General features: G+C 45.8%; 1 protein-coding gene across 2 annotated transcripts in view; it reads right to left on the bottom strand.

Annotated features, from left to right (window-relative positions):
- Positions 1–16,031, bottom strand: part of LOC144179365 (lysosomal acid lipase/cholesteryl ester hydrolase-like) — a 45,379-nt gene that overhangs the window by 17,511 nt on the left and 11,837 nt on the right. For both annotated transcript variants that reach the window (XM_077707694.1, XM_077707693.1), the window contains exons 2-4: positions 9,924–10,137; positions 7,625–7,739; positions 7,237–7,387 (exon numbers count right to left, since the gene is read on the bottom strand). In XM_077707694.1, coding sequence (XP_077563820.1) covers positions 7,237–7,387; positions 7,625–7,739; positions 9,924–10,137 — 480 coding nt within the window. The remainder of the gene's footprint in view (positions 1–7,236; positions 7,388–7,624; positions 7,740–9,923; positions 10,138–16,031) is intronic.

Raw genomic sequence — 16,031 nt, 5'->3', positions numbered from 1 at the left:
GGCAGCAATGTGTGACGATTGCGCACAATGTTTCGTGGTTGGCCCCGCCAAATATCTGGGGTGGATATGGTCCAACCTACCCGCCTTGACGACCTCAATTAGTTCAGGAGTAACGTCTTGTGTGCATGGTTCTTCGCTCACTGAAGTGAGAAAATGCCCTTTCGTTTTCGGGATGGCGTACGAAAGGCAGAAAACGAGAATACCTTGATACGAATGATCTAAAGGCGGTAGCAAGGACGCACAGAAAGGGGATCGGAGTGCGCTGTCATCAACATGGCATCGAGGCTCTCCACTCTGATCGCTGCTAAAACGCTGCGTTACTTCTATCGCGCGGAACCCCATTGCAGCTGACCATGGCAGCAGAAAGAGTGCGTCGTGCCAAGTGCGACCATCCACCGGGAACCTCAGAGAGAGAGAGAGAGAGAGAGAGAGAGAGAGAGAGAGAGAGAGAGAGAGAGAGAGAGATAAATTTATTCACAGTTGAAGTGAGCATATTTGTGGTCGGACTCTTAAGTCCAAGACTCCGTTGGCACGCCCGACTTTCTCCACCCTTTCCGCTAGCAAAAGCTGCATTTCAGGGCAGCTGGCCAGTGTACTCTCCCACTGCTCGCGTGAGGGGTTCGGGGAAGATCTGGGTTAAGTTGGCATTCCCAGACACTATGGTACAGCGTGCAATGAGTACAATATGGCTTGGCAATGAGTACATAGAGTGTCAGAAGAGTAGGATGGATGGCGTGCAGCCGCGTTGGGTGTGGGTAGGTATTAGTCTGTAGTTGTCTCAGGATGACTTCCGGTTCTTTCGTGGCCTGATCGGTGACTGGGTTTAGTGTTCTCGCTAGTCGACAACGTTGATTGATGTCGGAGTATGTGAGGAGCGGTTGCCAGGTCCCCTCCGACTCTTGTGGTGCCCGGTGGGTGAGTCATCGGGCCAGTACAGGTGCTGTCTGGTTGCCGCGAACAGAAGGGTGGTCCAGGGTAATTTGATTGTGACCTGCTTCTCGGGGGTAGTTGGAGGGGAACCCGACGCGCTTCCCTTGAAATCCTACCTGCATAGTATGCTCGGCAGTCGGCTTGATTGTAAGTACAAATTACTTTGTCCTTTGTCTGGGACAGGAAAAGGGCGATAGCCGTCCCTTCAACTGGATGGGTGTTAGACGATTCAATGTTCAGACTTGAAATGAGGTCGGTTCCGGAGGTAACGAACGCCGATATTACTCCGTACCTCGTGTATTCTGCCGCGTCGGTATAGACGACATGGCCTTGTCCTGCAAAATGATTTTCCAACGCAGGAGCTCTGGCTATGCGCCTTCCTCATTATATTGAGGGGGACATATTTCGGAGTATTGAAAGGACAATAATTATGGTTCTTATGTGAGCTGGGATGTCCACTGCATTTTCCGTGATGTGCGGCGCCGTGTACTCAAGCTTAGCTTGCGTTCTCTTCCCGTTAGGCTATGTTCAGAATACCGACGCAAAAGCCCTACCGTGATCTGTGGACGTAAAAAAAAAAAAAAAACGGCGTGTTCCGCAGTTCGATTGGCTGACACGTCAACAGACGTCATTTTTTAAAGTTATTATGACAGTTACGGCAACAGTCGGAAGCCAGCCTTAGGCTTGCTCCGAATCTTACTTTCTGCACCGTTAGGTGGGTTTTTTATGAACTCTTCGATGGTGTTGTGCAGTGTCTTAGCTGTGAGATGGACCTTAAAGTTGCTTGTAGGAAGTACCAGGGCTTGTTTTGATGCCTTTTTAAGAAAGGCCTGTAGCTTTTCGCGCTCCGATGCCTCCAGAACCGCATATGTAGCCACGTGAATGATTCTGGAGAAGGAAAAGGCATGCTCAACATGGGCCATGGCGTTTCCTTTCAATTCATGGCTCTAGTTCGCTTTCCTACGCAGCATCCGAACAATTTGAGCCGTTGTTTCTTGAAGCGTAGTGAGGAGAAGGGTGTTTTCGGAGTTTTCCTATTACGTCACTCCAAATATCTTGATTGAGGATGTCGGTTTGATGAGTATACCGCCAAGCCTTACTTTGATGCCATCTTAAGGGTCCTTGCATCAATTTTGTACTACGATTACTTTTTACGTTTTCGGGGCTCAAGCGAAACCCCATCGGTTGCCGTAGGTGTGGAGCCAGAAAAAATAGACTCGAGAGGAGCAGACTTTCCTTAGTCTTCAACAGCAGAGGATTTTGTCGCGAAATGTTGTTACTTCGTGATCAAATCTGCCCATTGTATATTTTCCCTTGCTGAAGGTCGTACCCAAGTGTCTAATCATTTTTCGCTCTTCCTTCGAAAATGCGTCGGTGTAAAACAACCTGTAAACAAAAATTACGCTGCCTTCTCTACAGAATCGAATTCAGAGGATCAACAGAGGTTTTATGTGTTACCGGCAGATGGCACCCTGTAATTTGCGCTAAGACTTTCTTGCTTTTGACGTAGCGAGCGTTTTACGCGTAGGCTTGTCCTCCGTGGGCCTAGTTCTCGATTATCGCATGCGGCATAAATTCACGCTTGTGTGGTTCCACCCTACACAAAGTGCATGAATAGGTACATTGACTAAGGATTCGCTGATCTGTTTAAGTTTACAGCATCATGAGATGACCAAAATGTTACTGTGAAATAACATAAATGAAGAAAAAAATTACACTAGGCAATAGCTACGTGTGAGCGAAAGAATTTGAAGCCTTTTTTCCGCCGTGCCCTAAATATAGATGAAAAATTACGCCCACCTCCCCCCGCGGGAACGCTGGTGTGATGCGACGCTGAGGGGGGGTTCAAGCGCACGCGGAGAGCAACCGTCAACCGAAAGGCCGCTGGAGAGCGGCAAAGTGGTTATATGCGCTGCGCGCCCGAAGGAGAGGAGACCGCGGAGAGAGAGAGTACTGCACATGCGATGGTGATGATGATGATGATGATTAGTGGCTTTCCCTTTGAATCGGGGCGTCGGTTGTCAGCAATCGACTTGCCTGTTTTATTACGTTTACATGCCCTACTCCCAGGTAAACCTATAGATTTGCTTCCTCCCTCCCATTTCTCCCTCTTTTCTGTTTTAAACTCATCGCCCCCACCCCCCTTTTTTCTCCCCTCGCTGTTCTAAATTCTCGTCCGCATGATTACTCCACCTGCGTACCTATCCCTTCCCTGCTTTTCCTCCACCACCACTCCAGTCGCCTCTTCGTCACCTCTGTGGCCTTGAAGTTGAGGTTCCCCCTCGCCCCAAATCCCAAAGCCTCCGCCAGCGTCGTTTCCCCCTCACCCCACGGTGGCCGTATCTCTGTGCAGCTCCTGACAATATGTTCTATAGTTTCCCGATCACTGCCGCAGCATGCACACGTTTCATCCTGCTGCCTGTAGCTACCCGTGTATGCCCGGGTTCTCAGGCACCCTGCCCGTGCCTCGAAGAGCAACGCACTGCCTCTCGTATTGTCATAGAATCCCTCCTTCTTAATTTCCCGTTTCTCTGTCCTATAAGTCTCCAGGGTTTTTTTCGCTTCCATTCTCTCTGCCCACTTCGTCGTCTCTGCTGCCTTTACCTGCTTTTTAACTGTTGTGTAAACCCCGCTTTCCCCTACCGAATTTCCGTACCGCTTGGTCAGCTGTCTGGTCCTCCGTCTCCACTGCGTGTCCACACTCCTCAAATACAGGTACTTAACACCCTCGCGGCCCATTTTTCGTCCTCCATGTCATGAAGTCGCTCCTCAAACTTTATCTTGCTCTGCGCCTCCCTCGCCTCGAAAGACGACCAGCCCATATCCCCTTGTACCGCTTCATTTGTAGTTTTACTGTGGGCCCCTAGGGCCAATCTGCCTACCGCCCTCTGATTTACTTCCAGGCCCGCTTGGGTCTCTGACTTCATGCACAGAACCGAATTAGCGAAAGTTAATCCTGGTACCATGACCCCTTTCCAGACTCCCCTTACCACCTCGTATTTGCTGTATCCCCAGAGGGCTCTATGCTTCATAATAGCCGCGTTCCGTCTTCCTTTCGTCTTAAGGTGAGCCTCATGCGCCTGCGTGTAATCTTCGCTGTTGTTCAGCCATACTCTTAAATATTTATACTCTTTCACCAATGGTATTTTTACTTGCTGCACTGATACTGTTTTGTGCTCCTCGCCGTCATTAAAGACCATGATCCCCGATTTTTCTCTGCTGAAGGATAGCCCTAGGTGCGTCGCTTCTTTACCGCATATATCCATCAAGCCCTGCATACATATCCGGTTGTCCGCCATCAACAATACGTCGTCTGCATACATTAGTCCCGGAACCCGTTGTTCCACCGCCTGTCCGTTTTTCATGTAGGATAAGTCGAACCCCATCGTGCTGACTTCTAGCTTCCTTTCTAACCCCGTCATGTAGATCATGAACAGCAGCGGAGAGAGAGGACATCCTTGCTTCAGATCCTTGTAGGTGTATACAGGCCTATTGTATGTTACCCCCTCCCACACTATTTGCACTTGGTTCTCCCGGTATAGCTCCCTGAGTAAGCTAATGAATTCTGCCCCAACTCCCTCGTCCTCCAGGATACTCCAAAGCCGCTCCCTGTCTACATTATCATAAGCCGCTTTAATGTCCAGAAAGGCTAACCACAGAGGTCGGTTTTGCATTTTCGCCACCTCTATGCATTGGCTTACCACGAATAAGTTGTCGTCTAGTCTTCTGTCCTTTCGAAACCCATTTTGAAGCTCCCCCAATATCCTATTTTCTTCCACCCACTGCTCTAGTTCGAACTTCACTGCCTACATTGCTAACCTGTACAGCACTGACGTGACGGTTACTGGCCTATACGAGCTTGGGTTTGTCCTGACTCCTTTGCCCTTGTACACTAAGTTCATCCTGCTCATTTGCCACGTGGCTGGTATTGCCTTTTCTTCTATCCTTGTTCTGATGGCTTGCAGTAGCTTTCCCTTGCTCTTTGGTCCTAACTGGTTAATCAACTCCATCGGTATCCCATCCGTGCCTGCCGCGGTGCGCGGCGCAGCACCGCGCGCAGCGCCGCCCACCGGCGGAGTGAGAGTGCGCTGGGCCGCGCACGCTCTCACCTGGGCACGCACCGGCGCCAGTGGGTCTGCCGTGGCTATGACGCAACACAATCCAACACAATCTACTTTAATCCAATTCAATCCAAATCCAATCCAAGCCAAGCCAAGCCAATCCAATCGAATCCAATCCAATGCCCCTCGCGAGAGAGTGTTCGCTATCGGAGAGGAGAGCGGGAGAGTGGCTACGGACAACGGACGCACGCGGACAACAACGGACGCACGCAGGAAGGACAGGGCCGCCGACAAGAGATGCTCTAAGCGTCGCATCTAATAATCTTAACAGCCATACAAACAATCGTATTTTACTCTGTTAAATCTTCAAAAAGCATCAAACGTCAAGCTTTTTCTTTGCCTTGAAGCTTTCGAAAACGTATCCACAGCTTGTTAGAATGCTGATTATTCCAATTCTATGTGCCGGCAAAGTTAGCTGGCTTCTGCCCTCCATAGAGGTGGTAACTTCAATTTAGTGCCGCATCCCCTGCTATTTTCATCTTTATATTGGCGTCAATTACGGCTTTCCTACTATTAGTTGGAGACTGTAGAACCAGTAGGTTAACTATGACCTCTAATATATGTGTTCATTCTAACCGCCAATTCAGGTCCAGCGATTAGGAGCAACATATTAACACAAGTTCTGTTTGACAAGTGAACACTAAATCACCGGAAGGTTTGGACGTGAGCCATTTGTTTCTCCTTGTGCCTTCTTTACTGTTATGCATGCGAGTATTAATTGATGCATAGGGTATATAACTCTTGCTCTGCTCCTCTCTGCTTGACTGGCAGAAGATTTAGTGGCTATACGCACCCTTACTTACGGTTCTCAAACCCATGAATGATCCTTGCTTCGTGCTTTGTCCCCTTGAAATTCTCATCACCATCATCATAATCATCATAATCATCACCAGCCGAGTCAGGTCTAGTGCAGGACGAAGGCCTCTCCCATTAACCTCTAACTTCTCGTGTCCTGCGGTGCTCTAGTTCACGGTTTAGCCCCAAAGTTCCGTATTTCAGTCCTCCATCGTGTTATTTGCCTTCCCCTTCTTCTATACCCATCTGTTCGTATCCATTCTGTTACCCTCATTGTGCGCCGGTTGTCGGTTCATCTCACTACATGGCTAGCCCATGTCCATTTTTTTAATTTGAACTATGAAGTCTTCAATTCGAGGTGGCTTTTTGATCCAGGTAGCAAGGTTATTGTCCCACAGAGCAATACCTAACACAATTCTTTCCAATATCCCGTTGAGCCGACCTGAGTTCGATTTGTAGTTGTTCAGTAAGGCGCCAAGTTTCAGCTCCGTGTGGCATCAACGGCAGTATGCTCTGGTCGTAGATTTTTCTTTTGAGTAAGAGAGATAGCTTACTTTTCATTGTTTGGGAGTACTTGCACAGTGCTCCTTAGCCCATACCTACTCTGCGCGGATTTCTCTCTCGTGGTTGGTGTCAGCCCTAACCATCTGTCCGAGGTGGGTGCATGTTTTACTTCTAGCGTTTCATTCACTAATCTACAGCGGACGTTTTTGGCCTGCTGATTCCTTATTACCTACTTTACATTTATTTACACTTATTTGTAGTCACACGGCCTTGCTTTATGATTGTAGTTCCCTAGGCATTGCTTGCAGGTGTTCTGCAGTTTTACTCTGTAGTAATATGCCGTCCACAAACCTCCGATGGCTTAAGAATTCCCCGTTTATCCTTAAACCGATGTTTTTCCAGTCAAGCTTTTTAAATACCCCTTCCAGGAATGCTATGAATGGTTTTGGAGAGATGATATCTACCTGTTTTGCTCTCTTTTTTATTGAAAATTTACAGCTTTGCTTATGGAAGGTTATCGTGCACGTGTAATTGCTATATGTCTCCTAAAATCTTATGCAGGTTTCTTTCATTCCTTGGCGCTTTAGGGCTTCTAAAAAAGCGGCAGTAAGTGCACAATCAAACGCTTTCTTGTAATATTTGAATGCTATGTAAATGGGTTTAACGTACTCTGGATTTTTCTTTCACTTGGTGGCCGACATGTATGTGATCCATGGTTGAGTACCCTTACCTGGGTTGAGTACCCTTGATGGAAAACAGCCTGCAACTTTCTACGAAAAACAACCGTATAGCACAGTCTGTACCAACTTAAATATTCATTTTTTTGTACACAATTGTGGCAGTAAAATTAAAATTTATAAAGAACCATATCACCTGAGTGGCTCACCTTGTCGTTGTATTCTGGTCGCAGTGAGAGGAGGATAACGGATACAGCAACACCTTGCGACAAAGTCATAAGCGTAAGCTTTTCGGCGCCAGTTGCGTTGAGAACATGGTCGATGGCTGCAGCAACGTCGTAACGCCCGATTTCTTCGAAGCTAAACGCAGAATAAAACACGCGGTTACGTCAACATCATAGGTGATTGTGGAATCAGCGAAAAGACAGTTGTCATATATAAATATACGTTATGCTTGAAATAACACACAAATACACAAATACAAATAACATGGACACAGACACAGTATACAGACAGGCACGAAAACTACATTTTCTTCAGCCACACGTCATGTTTAGCGCAACATTTCTGCGCCAGTTGGCAAAGTCAGGCACTTGCCTCCACCGCCAATATGCCGGGTCTTTTTTTGACAGGGTCTTGTGGGACGAATATGGCTCCGCGTCCCTCGCATTCAAGGCCCAAACGTCGAAACCAGCGTCTGCAAACAGAAATCCTGCGGACGAAAACAGCATAGTTTTCTCCATGTTCCTTCAGTAATTCTAATGCAGGATGTTGCAGAAATACATGGTCTAGCTCAAATATATTTTTTTTAAGCAGCGAACTTTGTCGTTTTTTATCATAGGGCGCTCAAAGGTGGAATTTATTGACTTCTTTTGTTTAGCATGAAGGACAGCAACAGTACTTGCCTGAATAAAGTAGAGGAAAGCAAAAGTATTACGAGATTTACCCGCAAACTCTCTTAATACGTGATCATCCCACCACCCTCCCTCACGAACTTCAGGCTTGCCCGCTTATGACGAATTTGCTCCAGATTTAGATACAGACACCACGGCGTTTCTCACACGGTGTTTCTCAGAGTTATCCTGGCCTCATCCGGGAAGTCACTCGTTTTGTTGCCCACAAGTATCAGCATTTTGTTGCCGCCACACCCATTCAATAATCGGATAGTCACTCGTCGGCTCGGAATTCCCTGTGCACTAAATATTACAACGCATCCAAGCAGAGACGGGCACGTCGAGATACCGTGAAATTGGGGTGTATAAGGCGACCCCCATAGGTTGGCACAGAATTCAATGCCTCCGCTGGCTCGGCTAATTCCCCTTCTGTCGGAACGCGTGATTGTTCTCTGTTATTCCTTGGTTGTGCCCGCTGTGTCCACTTGGTTGTGGTCACTGTGTCCAACTTTGGCCGACATGTGCCTTCTATTGCTCATGCAATACTAAATACAATTATCAGTTATGGGAATGCTGTTGGCCACTTTGCGGAATGACCACATTAGAACGGTGGCCACACGTGGTGTAATAGAAAAAACGCTAGGGCTCATGGGATTTGGAAATATTTTATTACACTGGCCCACCGTGGTGGCTCAGTGGCCAAACCGTTATGCTGCTGAGGCAAAGCATGCGACTTCGACTCCCCTCCGCGACAGCCACTTTTCTCGTAGAAGCGAAAACCGAAAACGCCCGTGTTTTTGAGATTTCGGCGAAAATAAAGATGCCCAGGCGGTCAAAATGAATCCGGGCCGCTCCACTGCGACGCGCCTCATCGCCTACTTAGTGTCGGCGGGCTAAACGTTATATCAATCAATTATTTTATTGCGATTCATACCATCTCTAAAGCAACGCTGTGTGATTACTGTTACGAGCTGCGGTCACAACTGTTCCAAACCTGTTCGCCCAACATTTCTCTGCCCGCGTGTGGCAGAGCCCTTTTATAGCTTTGTGACTGAATGCCCGAAGTCCTGCAGAAATGTTCCGGAATTTTAAAATTGCGCGTATGAATGTTGCTAATTACATTGGTGCATAGGATTTATTGGTTAGTGACCAAGAAAGTTTCGACATTGGAATGTTCATCGGCACTGTTTGTTCTGCAGTAGCCTTACTTCCGCGAAAAAGTAAAAGCGCCGTCTGCGCGTTTCGCGCACCAGTAAGCCTGAATACAATGGGCATGTATTGGAACATTTCCAAACTGTTACCGCCGCTTGCACCATTCATAATAGCCAACGTGGTTTTGTTAGTTAGTTTAGTTTGTAAGTTAGCTAGTTAGCTACCGTTGTGCAGATTTGACCGAGAACACAAATACATAAACAAGCAATACAGCGGCACCTAATAAATAGGTAATTTGCAAATTGTTTTTAACAAAATAAAATATTGCCAGTGGTAAAGGCCTGTGTCAGCGGAAGGTAAAAAAAAACTTAAGGAAAAACAAAAGGTAATAAAAATACTGCCTTCCGCTGTCCCGACGGGCGCCAACACCACAAAAGCATAGAATTTAGTTCAGTTTCTTCAATTCGCAGATATTCGGTCACATCGTCCCGCTCGCCTAGGAAGATAATTGACTATAAGTACTGCGGTCTCTGACAATAAATTAGCAGCAGAGATTAGGCCTAATTTGTTTTCTTCACGAGTGGTGCGCCGTAAGCGCCGACTAGAGCTGTGACTGCAAATTCTTTTCAGGTTACGTTATCGGCCCGTAGATGTTTCTTTACATACGGTAGTACATGCGAAATTTCGCCCGATTGGATTTCCCCTGGCTGGAAGCGTTTTTGGTAGATTGGAACAATTGAGGGTGTTCCTGTCCGCATTTTATTACCGATTACTCATTTCTAAAGCTTCTGTGTAATGTTTGGGTAGATTCTGTACTCTGCAGCCAGAATACAGCCTTCGGGATGACTTGCCTGGAGTTTGCCACGGGTAGTTCAGGAACCACATGTCCGAGGCGGCGAGGAAAGCAGTAAGGAAGAGGACCGGATAGCGGCGGGTCGTGTTTCCGGCTCCCGGGGTGCTTCCGTTGATTCCATTCCGAACTCGGTCAATCTCGAGTATGTAGCCATCTTCTGTATTCACGTAGCTGATCTCGCACGGGTAGCCGAAGTATCTTATAAGTTCGCACTGCACAGACACATTTTCCTTTCAGCATTGTTACAAAACGTTATACGGCATAAATGGTATTTGAGCTACACCATTCACATTTCTTTCTTCTGTCTTTGAGCACATGTCTATGCTTTTAAATAGATTGAGAAAACATAAAACGGTTGTCATTACTTCAGTGTTTTGAACCGGAAACGAAACGAACGGAAAAACGGAACTGAACTATTGCTTCTGCCGTTAACTGAACCCGAGCTCAAAACGTTATTTTTTGATGCCGTTTAAGCCGAATCTGAACTGAACAAAAAAATTAGGTAAGCTCACACTAACGCGTAAATCTTGAAGGTAGCGAAGCTGGCCGCAACAGTAGCGCGTTTCCTGTTTTTTTTAACGGCGTCTTTTCAGCGTCGCAGCTGCACGAGCGGCCAGAGCTGAATGTTCGTACTACACTATCGCACACGGCTCTGCGCGCACGTCATCTTTCTTCATTCCGCACACGTATCGCTGTGGCGGCGGCGTCCTCGCCTTCCTCCGCCAGGTGGCGGCACGAGTCCCACGCGCTTCTCCGTTCCCTTCTCGCCGATCTCTCCCCGCCATTGGGCGCTGCTCCAAACCGGGCGCTTCATGAAGGGGGTGTGGGTGGACCTCTGTCTCTCAAGGTCAAACCAGGTTACTCCGCGAAGACTGCCCGAGGTAGGGTAGTCTAGCTGTGGCTAAAAAAATAAATAGCGGTTACCGGTTCATGAGGAAACGGCTCGACCAACCGTTGTTGATAACCCACAACCAATTTCATTCGGGGTTTTTCTCTTTCACTCAAGATTACCTTCATAACCTCTCATAAACTTTTCACCTTCATCGCAATCTCAACACCTTTTAACGCACTATACGTGGTCGCAAGAAGGCGCAAAAAAGCTGAGCACCAATGTCGCAATGGTATGTTGCAGCTGATCGCGTGTGTTGAGTGCAAGGCTGAGCGAAAGAAGTTACACACTTTCAGCATTTCGTAGGTGATAGAAAACGTCTCCTTTGCCCTTCCTTCACTGCAACTCGACCGGAGCCCAACTGCGCGCCGACCGAGTGGGAATTGATGCATCTTGACAAATAGCGCACAAAAACGGGGACAAGAAACAACAAGATGGACAGGCGCTTCTAACAACTAAAATTTGATTCGATAAAACTGACTCTTTACACCCCACAGCTCTTTATAGAACGATGAAGGAAGCAATTCGATGGGGCACACATCGAACCGTGTTGTCTCTCATAAATGTTATACGACAACAACAGTAATAATATCTGCTTATCGAACAACCCTAAGGGAGCATGGTGTACACAATCTTCATTGTGACGGGAAATGGGAAAACCCTCTACAATTACGCTTGGTATTCATTTCAGTAACTCACGATGTCACCCGCGTTGACGTCCGTAGTCGTAGTCTGCACCCCTCCACCTACACTATATAAAAAAAAAATACTATCCGGTGACTGGTTTCGATCCCTTGACACCGCGGGCGGAACGCAATGTACATAGTCCTCTTCCCGCTGCGCCACAAAGCCGACACAGAATGGGTGGCTGCGAACGCGCCTTATATCCTTTATATCCTTGACTCATTCAAACTACGTCAAGAAGCTGCTGATACAACGCATTCACTACCACCAACTCCCCTAACACTAAACGTTAACGCAATACACCCACCACCTATGCGACGCATTTACTCGAGTCCCCCTCGCGGGGAGATGGGCCCAATTTTTTTTCCTGCTCCAGTACTCTGATAAAATATCAAGAGAGACTGTAGAGGCCTTGCACATTTTCTGTCACAATGAAGATTGTGTACGCCATCCTTCCTAAGCGTTGCCCGATAAGGAGATATGATTGCTGTTACGTGATTATGAAATTACTGACAATGAAGTTTTGATTTGTGCGCCGTCGAATTGCTTCCTGCATTCTTGTGCGAAGCGCTGTGGGGAAAGAGTCTGTTTCTTCTAATAAAATTTGTGTTGTTAGAAGCGCGGGTGTATTTCCTTTCTTGTATCCGTTTGTGCGCGCTATATCTCAAGATTTATAAGAGCAATCACGGCTGAGATTGCTGCACTGCACAACGGAGAAAGGGCACAACTTAGGCGTGTCTCCTTGTTGCGTTTCACAAATTACCTAAAAGAGTCGCACACTTGGAAAGCGTAAATACTTGTGGTATCCGCATGAGAAGCTGACTGGTAGAGCGGCTAGCAAGGATGCATATTTGATCAGCGCCCCCGGCTTTCACTTTCCTCATTTTGACGAAAAACGAAAACGTCTATGTGTCGATATTTCAGCGCTCTCTCAAGATTCCCTGGTGGTGAAAATGTGTCGGCCGCCTTGAAATATACGTTGCGCCTCATAGCGAGGCATAAATGTTCGGAAATCAACCAAACACGCCAATATTTTTGGACAAGCGTGTTTTCCGATGAGAGTAAAAAGAAAAGCGAAAAAGCCTGTATGTTCGAAATTTCGGCGCACGTTAAAGATCCCCAGGTGGTCAAAATTATTCGGCAGCTCTTCTCTGTGGCGCGCCTCATCGCCGGAGTATCCGGTGCGTTAAATCTCATGATTAATGAATGAAATCAAAAATAAAAATATCAGCACTTGGTTTTAAATGATTCTGCAGATAGTTTGTGCAAGAAAAAATTGTGCTCTTTCTCATGGCTTTTAACCATCGAATAAGTATGAAACCAAGGAGTAGATGTTTCTTTAGACGCTCCTGTCTCTGTCCCAACTTTCGCCAAATACAACCTGTCGTCCCTGGGGAGGCAGTAAAAGCTGTGTTACCTAAAATATTTGTTAGTTTCTCGAACGCACAGAACAAAGAAATTTGCACTAGTCATTTGTGTGTTGCGTTTACCTCAGGAATGGGCTACAGATCACGCAGTATGCCACTGGAAAAGAACTAACAAGGTCATAATTAATGCTTTGTATCTACAAACCTACAAAATATTGTAACAAGTTTTTGAGGCATCTCATCAAGGACCACCTTAGCTTTGGTTTGAAAAATATTGAGAAAAAATCCTAGAATACCTATTGTGACAAACTAGAGCGAAATGCCTGAATTCCCTGTAATAAGATTTAAATGTGTGCAATGCCTCTATTGAAAATAAAATCTGCAGGTACAGCGGGAGTAGTTCATGTTGCAAAAGATGTAAAAGTTTCAAATATTGCCAAATTCGTTAAACGTGCTGTGACCTAAGCTAGTTTGATAATTGGTTAGAAATGAAAAGTCATTTTTTAGAAACTACTTTCAAATATCTCATTCCCAGTGCATAAGAAGCTATTACAAAATTTTCGTATAAGTTATAAATGGTGACCGGACACAACTCTACTGCGTATCTTGAAACAACTCCTAATTAGACCTTAGTGTGACATAAGTGCTTGGCGAGAACGTGGCTGGTAAATCGTCAGTACCTCAACTGCTTTGCCAAAATCTGGCCCAATCTGACCCTAGCTGTTTTAAAAACTTCAACCATATAATTGGAAAGATTACTATTCTGAAATTTGTTTGTATTTTGTTTTTATGGTCGTTTTACAATAATAAACAGTTTTTCTCACTTTGCTGATGATCGAAGTTTTAAAACCGGTTTGCTAACCGGTTCAAGCTTCCGCACCGGTTCGCGAACCAGTTTGGTAAGCGGGTCAATGGTAGATCTCGAGAAGAAATTATGACCCTTTGTACAGGACTAATTTCATTACGCACAGCATGTTTTAACAAATCCTGGAAGGTTTTTGCCATCAATTGTTTTAGTGCTAACTTTTAGGCCAAACTCACTTTTACAGCGTTTTCAGAGCCCGTTGGAAAATCATTACGGTCGTAACAGATGGTTTGACGTCGACAGGCATTTAGGCAGCATTTCGACGAAGAGATGGCTTTTGTAGAGCGGCGTGGACATGTCTACGTTGTTAATAGCAAAGCAAATAATTTTGAAATTGGAGGCAGAAAATGCGTACCAAAGCAATTACAGCTTTCTTTTGTTTAAACGTTTGCGCCTGGCTAGTCTATCACAAAATAAATAAAAAGCCGGAGTTGATACCGCATCACAGCGTGATCATTTAAAAGCAGAAAAACAAAGAAAGGAGTAAAGGGCTGCCTCGTGTTGGCGTGAGCGGCCTGTATTAGAGAAAAACCATATCATGATGGAAAGACGCTGGCTCAAACTCTAATCTTGAACAGTTCCAATAACGATGTCCTCGTGGTTTATAAACTTCTCGGAAGTGGGCTAAGGGAGTAGGTCAACGTTTTTCTGAGCTTCCCAAAATAACAACACGTGGTCACGTCGCCTGCAGCACCCCCTCCGGTAACTGCGCTCGCAAGAGGTAGCGACCAGTTTCCTGGCTGCTTGCACTCCAAAAAATGTCGGCGTGTCTGCTTGTCCACGATACACAAAGAAAAGCAGTCTTTGCGATCAAAGCGGGAAAATACGCCATGGATAACACCCAGCTTAAGATTTCCCTCAAGAATGTAGTTCGAATATGCATGGCCTAATATCACAGCGCAGATCACATTTTTAGCCATATCCTTAGTCGCACCTTTTTATTTGCCAAATTTATTCCCGCGGACGCCATGATTGGTCATTAGTCATGCACGGGCATTTACATGGTGTGGCTCAGGGCAAAGAAGCAAGAGATGGCTATTGATCTTTGCTATTGTACTGGACCTTTGGAGACTCACAAGGTTTTGGACATTGTAGACGACTACCGTGTTGGTTTCTGTGTGGTTTTTGTGGCCTTATAGACGCATGTTATGAGCTTGTTGCGCCCTGAGCAGAAGCGAATATTTCGGTTTCTTGAATTTGCGTTAACCGGCGATTGCATTACCTGTCGCTGCACAAACCTAGCTAGTTATGTGATCTTAAGAAATGATGGCGACCCCAGGCCCATAAACACAGACGCACAGAAAACAATTTTTTTTTCACCTGCACCTTGACTACATAATAAGAGAAAAACACGTTGAAGTATGGTCACAATGGCAGTGTTACTAGTACCGGCTTATTTTTTACGTATTTATTTCCTTGCTGTGGCACCTGTTTAGTCGTAGGGTGTATTGCTAGAATAGCATAGAATAGAAATCTTTGTTTTGCATCACAGGGGCTTGATTCGAGAGGCCTGCGGAAAAAGCTGAAGGAAAGCAACTTGACGGAGCCGCAGGGCCACACGTTTCCAAGTGTACTGCGCTTTGAAAACATGTGAACGAACTTCTTTTACCACAATATACACTCACAGCTTGACGGAACCGCTGGCCCGTACGTTGCAATGTGTACAGTGATATTGAAAACATGTGCAAGCAACTCTTATTCCATATATTACACGCATCTATGGTACAGTTACAGAAACAATATCGCCGTGGTATGCAGGAAACTTCGCGGGCAACTTTCTCGGGAAATAACACAAAATAGGATGCGGGGTTTGAAGCAAGGGCATTGGCAAAAGGCATTGCATCTTAAAAGCTATCACAAGCATACGGAAGGATCCAGGTAAAGATTTATTTACATAGTGTTTAGATAGAAGTTATTTTTCAATTGTTTTGTGTACAGTATTCTGGCTTTGGTATTCTAAAAAAACAAAAAATAAAGAAAACAAAAGGAAAGGGGAAAACTTCATACGTAAAAACGGCACTTTTGTACTTAAGAAAAACCAATGTTCTGTCTTAGGATAGATATTATATTTGGCAGGTAAATTTTAATGGAGACATTAAAGTCGATCTCATCAGATAGTCGGTTTAGGACTGAGGGTTTGGTATAATAACTCTTGCTTTCCATAATTGCTTGTGGTTCTGGCAGCGTGCCGATTTGAATGCTTAAGTTAAAGAACGCTCCGTCGGGTGCGTTATACACGAGGTGGGCCTTATAAATAATTTGCAGCAGCCTTAAGTACTAACTGCGGTCCGCTTGACGCAT

Source organism: Haemaphysalis longicornis, unplaced genomic scaffold (genome assembly GCF_048455015.1).
Source record: "Haemaphysalis longicornis isolate Haplotype H1 unplaced genomic scaffold, Haemaphysalis longicornis Haplotype H1 scaffold_4, whole genome shotgun sequence".
NCBI lineage: Eukaryota > Metazoa > Arthropoda > Arachnida > Ixodida > Ixodidae > Haemaphysalis > Haemaphysalis longicornis.
This window is presented reverse-complemented; position numbering and strand designations above follow the sequence as displayed.